General features: G+C 37.1%; 1 protein-coding gene across 1 annotated transcript in view; it reads left to right on the top strand.

Moving 5' to 3' along the window:
* The first annotated feature begins 463 nt into the window (after window positions 1–463).
* NOX3 (NADPH oxidase 3) overlaps window positions 464–9,778 on the top strand; it is a 65,590-nt gene continuing 56,275 nt past the window's right edge. The window contains exons 1-5 of the mRNA XM_078370904.1: window positions 464–599; window positions 2,049–2,116; window positions 7,115–7,210; window positions 7,333–7,443; window positions 8,757–8,841. Coding sequence (XP_078227030.1) covers window positions 464–599; window positions 2,049–2,116; window positions 7,115–7,210; window positions 7,333–7,443; window positions 8,757–8,841 — 496 coding nt within the window. The remainder of the gene's footprint in view (window positions 600–2,048; window positions 2,117–7,114; window positions 7,211–7,332; window positions 7,444–8,756; window positions 8,842–9,778) is intronic.

The following is a 9,778-nucleotide window of genomic DNA, read 5'->3' as shown; positions in this document are numbered from 1 at the left end:
ATATGCAAAGAAGGGATTTCTAGACTAGCCTTCTTAAACTTTAAATTTTTCTGAACTCAGAAGTTAAATGATTCACTGCCTAGAAAGGAAAACTTCACTTTCACTCTTACGCTTTCAGGAAAACCACTGACTGCTTGAAAATCCCTGAGGCTGTATCTGTGTCTTGTGTGTCATAAAGCAGAGAAGTCAATGTGGTTCTGTACCGATTATTAAATGTTTATTAAGTTCTAATATGTGCTAGATGCAATATAAAACACTTAAAGAGCTTCATAATCCTGGCTTTCACCAAATCTCAAAATCGAACATTTAAAACCAGCAGAACTGGAGACTGAATTGTGCCACTTAATTTGGGGTAGGAAATGATGAATTAGTCAATCTGTTCTCTTATGAACTGAGATCCTCAGTAACCTAGTATTAGTGCCTATCCCATCAACATTCAGAAAGGTTTTAGATGGCTTGTTAAATGGAAAGAAGCAATGCATTGCAAGCATACGTGGGCAATGATGAAGATGAGGGCAGGAGAACGGGCAGTGAACCAAACACAGACATTCTGGGCTTAGAAGACCAGTCCGAAAGCAACCACAAGAAGAGGAACGGAGGCAGGGATGTTTTTCCCCTGCTATCTGATGTTTTAGGGCTGTGAATAAGACTCTGAGAAGACTAGAAATTCAACCTTTCCTCCTCTTCTTCACACTATTTTTTTTATAAAATCCACCTCAATCCACTTTCTCTGAAGAATTCTCGCCAGAGGCTCTTACTTAGGTCTCTTCATGTGTCAGGAGCCCCCAGCTGTGCAATTTCTACCACTTAAGGATAGCCTCACCTTTATATGATTCTTCAGCCATTGCACATGTACCTGTGGCCTTCCCAGTGGAATTGTAAGCTTCGAAATGGTGAAGCCAGACCTCTAATACCCTCTGTGCCTAGGATTGTGTGATGCAGGCAGCGGACTCAGAAAGAATTTGTTTGAGATTGTGAGAGTTGGGTAAATGAAAGAATCATGCCACAGATCCAGGGGAAAGCTTCAGTGGGTGATGTAAACTAAGTTTGTGACACAAGCCACTTTTAATTGATATTAAGAAAATACAGTGTTTTCTGAAATAAAGGCATAATATACTTAGCAAAATGCAAAATATTAATTACTTTAAATTAATTAAAGCATATTTTAAAATCAGATATATGTTAATGTACAGACTTTTTTATTCTTCTTTTCCTTTAAAAATGAAATTTATCCAACATAGAATTTATCTAACGTAATTACATAATTATCACAATAAACCCTCCTCAAGATAACCATGTAAGGATCTCGGATTATATGTGTTTGCATTCTTTCTCTTGTTGCCATTAATGTTCACCTTAGTTCTTACATGTTTATAAATGCTTTGGAAAAGGCAAAAATGTATTTAATGCTTAAGAGAGAATAATTTTGCAACGCTATTTTTATACACTATGAATTCCGCTACATCCATAGGGAAACTAGATCACAGTAGGCAGCAGCAAAATACACTGGGCCATCAGTCTTGGCCTTGAGAATCAAAGTATTTCTTTGTTAGGTCAACTGATCAAATAAGAAACTAAAAATAACTAAAACATAATAGAGCAAAACCAGTTGAGGAATGTAGCACAGTTCGTATAGAGTTTGCATTCATATACAGAAGCAACTAACCTGCTTCCTTCTGTTTTCCTTCTACTTTTTCCATTATAGTAAGTTTGTTACTGGTGAGATTTACAAGGGAAAAAGTCCACATCATCTTTTGTGGTGAGCTGGAAGACCCGACGAGTATACCCATTTAATTAGAAAGCCAGTAGCCACCTCAGAAACAAGGCAAATTTCATTTCTTTTGTTCTGAGAAAATTCTGAGAAATGAAGTGGGCACTGCCTGTTAGTGTTGAAAATGATTAGGTGAAAACAGATCACATTCTGGACATTTATATTATTTCAGTTGATTTTGTACAATTTCCTTCATCTTTAAACACAACCCCATTAACTTGGGAACCATTTCTTAGCAAATGATTGAGAGTCTTGATTTCAGTTGTGCTCTGTACAGATTCCTTCAATGAAGTCGAAACTGAGGGTGACATTTGGGCACGATATGCCTCTCAGAATTTTCACCAGGTAAATTAACGAATAATGAGAGCAACTTAATACCTCGTTTATAAAAACTGAGTGCTTCTAAAAAGGAGCCGGCAGGTGCAACTGAATTGGATTTTTATATGTGATAGAAGATTTAGTATCACGAGTCTTATAAAGTCTGATGCCAATATTGCAAAACAATCATTGGTGTCATTAGGTTACTCTTAAGAGTATTAATAAAAATAGAAAAGTTGAAAAAAGTATATTCATAAATTACACAAAATTATTGAGCTCTGGGTGACTTTGAATATAATTTGAAGTTCATGTATGATTCTTTGATATGAAAAAACTGAACATCATTGCAAATTTTACAAAAATAAAATCTAAGAAGAAAAAATGCCCCAGTTAAATCATGAGCTGTACTTCCATAATACAACTGTTAACCATCTTTGTATACTGTAAATGAATAACAGCTACACTTTAACATAACAGAATGTTCTTTACATATTCAAAATGAGGAATAAACAAATCACATTTAGAATTAAGGATGGAGCATGTAAAGATTAATTTTTAAAACTAAACTTTAAATTTTAGTTTTAGAAATATTCTAAGCAATTAACAAAAAATGTGTGACCATACTTTTTTATTTCTTTTCTTTTTTTTTTTTTTTCTGAGATGGAGTCTCGCTCTGTCATCCAGGCTGGAGTGCAGTGGCACCATCTCAGCTCACTGCAACCTTCGCCTCCTGAGTTCAAGCAATTCTCCTGCCTCAGTCTCCCGAGTAGCTGGGATTACAGGTGCATGCTACCACACCCAGCCGATTTTTTTTTTTTTTTTTTTTTTTTTTTGTATTTTTAGTATAGACAGGGTTTTACCATGTTAGCCAGGATGGTCTAGATCTCCTGACTTCATGATCCACCCATCTCAGCCTCCCAAAGTGCTGGGAATACAGGCGTGAGCCACTGCACCCAGCCAACCATACATTATTATTCAGCAATATATGTCTCTTTTTTGTAACACTGTGTAAAGAACACAGAAGGCAAGAACATTTCAACTCTTCCTCACACTCATTGAATCTGAAATAGAAGAGATAGTATAAAATTCTAGATGTATTCTCTCTGAATTAATTTTTATAACTCAACTAAATAAGGCCTCTAAGATATGTAAATTCTAAACACTTCAGAAATAACAAATCATTTTATCATGGAAGATTATTGGCTTAAAGAAATGAACATAAAGACTTTACATCTTTCTATTGCTCACGGTTAAAGAAGCTACAAAAGATATCTTACTAACTGCACTCTAATCTCAGGTCAATGCTGCCAAAATGGCTGTGCTTTCATATATTTCTAGAGGGGAAACATCCCTAAGAAATGATGTATTTTCCAAAAAGTAAATTTACTAAATTGTTTATGGATCAATCTAAGACTTCTCCAAAAGAGCCATCGTCTTATTGAACTGTGAGTGTGAGTGTGTCTATGTGTACATATTAGATTAGGGGTGAAGGAGGAATGGGAATGACTCTACAGGGTAGGTGTTATTAATCTCATCAGACTAATGTGGAAAATGAGACTCAAAAGAGGTAACATGGCCCAGCATGGTGGTTCATGTCTATAATCACAGCACTTTGGGAGGCTAGGGCAGGTGATCACCTGAGGTCAGGACTTCAAGACCAGCCTGACCAACATGGTAAAACCCCGTCTCAACTAAAAAAGCAAAAATGAGAAGGTGCGGTGGTGTATGCCTGTAATCCTAGCTACTTGGGAGGCTGAGGCAGGAGAACTGCCTGAACCCAGGAGGCAGAGGTTGCAGTGAACCGAGATGGCGCCATTGTGCTCTAGGATGGGCAACAAGAGAGAAACTCCATCTTGGAGGAAAGAGAAAAAAAGAGATAACACATCAGAGCTGGGCGACAAGTGGAAAACTCACAAACTCACCTGTTTATCAACAATACCTAACCAGGCAGAAGGATCAAGGGGAAAATATGGGCCAGAGCCTTTTTTGTGGTTCTCATGGGAAGAAAGGGGAAAGTTTGTGTAATCAGGGGACCAGGTTTAGGATCGGATGGTTCGAATAGATTCCACAGTCCCTGGGCTACAGGCGTGATCGGTCCCTCTTTGTTCAGTACCTGGCTCTGGGTGACTGAGGGCAGGTCAAAGGTCGACTCCATGTGTGAGAGTTTAATGAAAGAGGGGATTAGGGGTTTGGACCATGTTTGGTTTACATATTAAACACATGCTCCCAACCAGTTGTTTGCTACCACTAAGAATGAACTAACATGAGCCGTTCCTCCCCAAAACTGCAAGACCCTGAGATATCCATGCACCCCAAAATGCAGAAAATAAAAAACACAATTAATACAATAGAATAATTTATCCATTTTTCTATGATTCATTGGCATTATGTAGAAATAGTGTGCTTAATCACATAGAGCAACATTTATTTGTGGTTAAATTCCTATAACTGTCCATTGTTATAAACTGTATTTATAACAATGCAATTTATATCTGTATATTCAGTATGCTTTGGTGCACAAGTCCATATATTAATGTTTCACAAAAGAGACAGTATAAGGTAATGGTTAGAAATAAAGATGTTAAAGTCAAAAAGACTGAAGTCAAATCCCAACCGCCCCTACTGCAAGTTGCTTCATTTAAGCTTGTTTCCACCTTTCTGTAATGGGGCTCATAATAATATCTACCTGGGCCGGGTGTGGTGGCTCAAGCCTGTAATCCCAGCACTTTGGGAGGCCGAGGCGGGTGGATCACGAGGTCAAGAGATCGAGACCAACCTGGTCAACATGATGAAACCTCGTCTCTACTAAAAAAAAAAAAAAAAAATACAAAAAATTAGCTGGGCATGGTGGCGCGTGCCTGTAATCCCAGGTACTCGGGAGGCTGAGGCAGGAGAATTGCCTGAACCCAGGAGGCGGAGGTTGCAGTGAGCCGAGATCGCGCCATTGCACTCCAGCCTGGGTAACAAGAGTGAAATTCCGTCTCAAAAAAAAAAAAAAAAATATCTACCTGATAGAGTCCATGTATGATTTAACTGGACAATGTTTGAAAAGTCCTTAACCTAATAGTACCTGGGTAAATCAAGATCTATGAATATCCACAATTCTTACTCTACCAGGTTTTTAACAGGAGGAAATTTAATTTTCCAAAATTGGATCTCCTCCGATTTTCATCTTGTCTAAAACAATTTTAATGAAATATTTGGGCTAAAACTAGCCAGAAAATTGCTTTAGGTGGGGCAATTTTGCCTACCAGAGTAGAATTGTAGTCATTGTATTGAACAGCTATGACTTACATACAATCAGAGATGGACGAGGCTCCCTTTCAGCCCCTCCCGGGATCACTGGAGTCTGAAAGAATGTTTGCACTGGCCGCAGGGGTGGAACAAGGGTGACTGGGGGGGGGGGGGGATGAGATGTATGACATCAGTCCCACAAAGAAGTTCATTTTTCATAATCACCTTTTAGATTTATATGAGAGCTTTCTCTCTGGTGATTTTTAGAATCTTTTATCACTATCTTCTGAGAGATGGCCTGATTCATATTTATTTAGCCCCCACTCTTTCTCTTCTATAGAGAACTTTTTTGAACGAGGGAAAAAAGGAGTAAAGAAGTGGAGAAAATATGGTCTGGAGTGGCGGCTCATGCCTATAATCCCAGCACTTTGGAAGGCCGAGATGGGTGGGTCATCTGAGGTCAGGAGTTTATGACCAGTCTGACCAATATGGGGAAACCCTGTCTCTACTAAAAGTACAAAAATTGGCCAGGTGTGGTGGTGTGTGCCTGTAATCCCAGCTACCCAGGAGGCTGAGGCAAGAGAATCCTTTCAACTGAGGGGCGGAGGTTGTAGTGAGCCAAGATTGTGCCACTTCACACAAGCCTGGGTGAAAGAACAAGACTCTGTCTCAAAAAAAAAGTGGAAAAAAAAAATTGCAAATAGAGAAAGCTTCAGAGAAAGTGCTTTGCTATATGCAGCCTTCAGCAGTTAGATTATTTCTCAAATTTACATAAAGACTTATTAACATCTTGACTGCAATCATGTAGAAAACAAATGGGTATAAAGTACATGAGGACAGTTTAATAAAACCAGCTTTCTTTTCTTATAAAATCTCTGAAGAAAGGAATCATTAGACAGAGACTTGCCTTGTATTTACCCAGGTCATGAGGCATGTCAGGTTGGTGATGTGCCCATGGCAAGAAGTCCTTAATTAGAAATTCCTCGAGAGCTGCTCCCTGTAGGTGCTTCCTATGACAAAAAGACAAAATAATTTACTAGGGAAGCCCTTACTAAGGACTCAACATCCAGTCACAGGTGAGGGGAAGGAAATTTGCTGAAAGCCAAAGAGCAACAAGTATCATGATGGGGTGCTGGATTTTGAATGAGGGTCTCTCTGTCATATTAGTGGTAAGTATCATTTTTGTTATTCAACTTTAAATATACAGATTGAATAGTCTTTGATTTTTAGGATAACTTGTATAGGAACACTAAATAGTGTGAAGTATTACTCTAGTTAAAAGACTAAAAGTTGTTAGAAAACATTCAGTAGATATATTTAATTTACCCTTATAGAATCATGCAAAGTTGTTTTCCGATTGAGCTCATTTTTAATTATTTTTAAAGTCAAGTAGTTTGTTTTTGCATAATGTATGAATGTTTCTCTAAATCAGATGAAGTCTTTGAATTAGACTATGAAATTGGAATTTTTCTAGAGAACTCTTGGAGTTGTTTTTAAAGATTTCCTCCTTCTTGACATCATTGTCAAGCAATGTTGATTAAGGAGGTTTGTAGTTTCATTAAATCACTTAAAGTTGACTCATACATGTTTAAAATCCTTTTTATAAAGGTAACAATTTCTTACCATTATAATCTTATTAAAAACTAATCTATGAGACATAAATATGTGGAGTAATTCTGATTAATATTGAGACACTCTTCATTCCACTTTAAAAGAAGAACCCCAAGCGACTTTGAATAGAGAAAAAGCTTGAAGGTAGTATTGACTTGTTCTCTTTTCTTTCTACTCTAGCTCTCATGGCTGGGAGTGAATTTTTATCTGTTTATTGACACGTTCTGCTGGTATGAAAAGGAGGAGTCTTTCCATTACACACGAGTTATTTTGGGTGTAAGTACAGTTTGTAATTAAACATTTTTTTTTTTTTTTTTTTCAGAAAACAACATGCATTTTATTTTCCCTGAATCCTTGTTTTCCCTGAATCTCTTTTTTATGTCTTTACATATGGACAGTCAACACTGGCTTGGGCGCGAGCGTCTGCACTGTGCCTGAATTTTAACTGCATGCTAATTCTAATACCTATCAGTCGAAACCTTATTTCATTCATAAGAGGAACAAGTATTGTAAGTACTAAAATATTTGAAATAACCTCAGTTGTTATGACTTCCTCATATAAGTGCCATTGACAACAAAAATGTACTTTATTATGAAATTCTCAGGAATTCTGTTTAAACTTGCGTTTGTTTTTTTTTTTTGGTAAGAGATAACAGAAAGTCTCAATCTGAAAGGCAGTAATCAGTGCATCTATCTGATGTGGCTTTGCTGTTGCCATTTATTTCTGACATGACACTGAACTCACTGCTCAACAATTTGCTGATGTATTTGCACCATGAAGATGGAAGCATTGTAATAGTTGGAACCATCATCCTTTCTGATTGAAAGAAGACAAATACGCTTTTGAGACAAATGCCACCAGGAGACATCCCTCTGGGATCTCATCCCAAAAAGCACAATCACAGTACATAGATTTTAGTATTTAGATTTTAACCTCTACCAAACATAATGGCATATTTCCCAATTATATTGATTTCACTGTGTTACGAACTTACCTGTGCTTTCTGTCAAAAAGATAGCATTCAGAAAATGGGACCTTCAAAAACCTATACCAGGTAAAATATCATATTATGCAGGCATCCCTCATTCTACCGCACTTCTCAGATACTACAGTTTTCACAAATTGAAGGCTTCTGGCAACCCTGCGTTGAGTGATTATATCAGCGCCATTTTTTCCAGTACTACATGCTCACTTTGTGTCTCTGTGTCAGCACTTTTTAGCAATAAAGTATTTTTTAATTAAGGCATGTAGTTTTTTTAGTCATAATGCTATCGTGCACTTAAAAGACTATCGTATGATATAAATATAACTTTTATATACCGGGAAATCAAAACTTTCGTGTGACCTGCTTTATTGCAATGGTCTGAAATCAAATCCACAATATCTCCGAGGTGTGCCTGTATAATCATCATCATAATTTTACAATATTGATATAGAGATGCATATTTGCCTTTGTACATATATGGAATATGAAATCATCTGTAGACTACTTAAAACGCATGGATGAGGATGATGGCTGTCACCTTAAATTTCTAAACAAAGAAGCTGAGTGAGGCATGCATTTTGGCAGATTTATTCAAAAGTTTTGAGTTATAACCAGAGAACTAATAAGTCCATCATTTTTGAGTTGAGAGTTCAGCAAAGCAACTAATAACCTTTTGATTTGCCTGTTTGACTAATGGCCATTAACTTCTGTGTCACATAGCCCCACTTTAAGCCATTTAGAGGCAACGCCTGATGCCTACTCTCTTAACTTGCATGACACTGTTTTCATCGTAATTTTTCCATAAATCAGGCATTTTTTTGTTGTTCTTACTGTAGTGCTGCAGAGGACCATGGAGGAGGCAATTAGACAAAAACCTCAAATTTCACAAACTGGTCGCCTATGGGATAGCTGTTAATGCAGGTAAGTACTTAGTAATTGCTTGATGGATTTTACAATATCTGATGCCTAACTTCATAGTTTTGTTTTAACTCCGGCTTCCTCAAGTCTCACCCTCAGATAAAAGAAATCTTTGCCCTTGATCTGATCCTGTAAACCTTATACAAATGGGTTTTTACATTTTCAATTTATACTTACATATGAGTTTTCCCCTACCAAGACCTCAATTTATCAAAGAAAAGTTGGTGAAACTTCCTTTGTGAATAGTTAAGCTTGTTAATAATATAATAACAAATACTTAATTGAAAAAGGAACACTTTGTTATTCAAGATAATTCACATTGGAAATAAAATTGACCTCTGTTCAGAATCTCATTCACAGTCATCGGAAAATGGCTGTCAAATGGTATCCTGGGCAGTAAAAAAGAAAAAGAAAAGAGAGATCATGGGAGTAAAGTTCTGAATCGTATTGAGGGAATGCATATAAAAGGGTCTTGAAAACACATGAAGCTTTATCGGCATATGAAGTGTTATTGTTATTATGATATTTCTAATTCAAGAGGAAGGCACTAGAAATTAGCATCCAAGGCCAAGGTTAAACTCTGATGAGGAAGAAAGGAGGAGGAGCAGTCATCAACCAGCTTGTGGTTTTGCTGGAAAACAAAGACACTGAAATAAAAGGCTATCTGAACAATAAAGAGTTATGATTCAGGACTATTTCTCTCAAACGAATTTAACTATAAAATGTTTTCCTCATTTGTTTTTATCCTCTCATGCATAAAAAAAATAGCAGAGTAGAAGGAACGCTCAAAACAAATGTGAATTTAATTAAGCAACAAGACATGACAGACGGTGCCCGAGTGCCAATTAACGCAACTTTGGGTGTGCAGCGAGACATGATGGGGAGATGTTCCCACTGATTGTCTTCAACGCTGGATTAATCCAACCCGAGAACTGCTTGG

Source organism: Callithrix jacchus, chromosome 4 (assembly GCF_049354715.1).
Source record: "Callithrix jacchus isolate 240 chromosome 4, calJac240_pri, whole genome shotgun sequence".
In the NCBI taxonomy this organism is placed as follows: Eukaryota; Metazoa; Chordata; class Mammalia; order Primates; family Cebidae; genus Callithrix; species Callithrix jacchus.
This window is presented reverse-complemented; position numbering and strand designations above follow the sequence as displayed.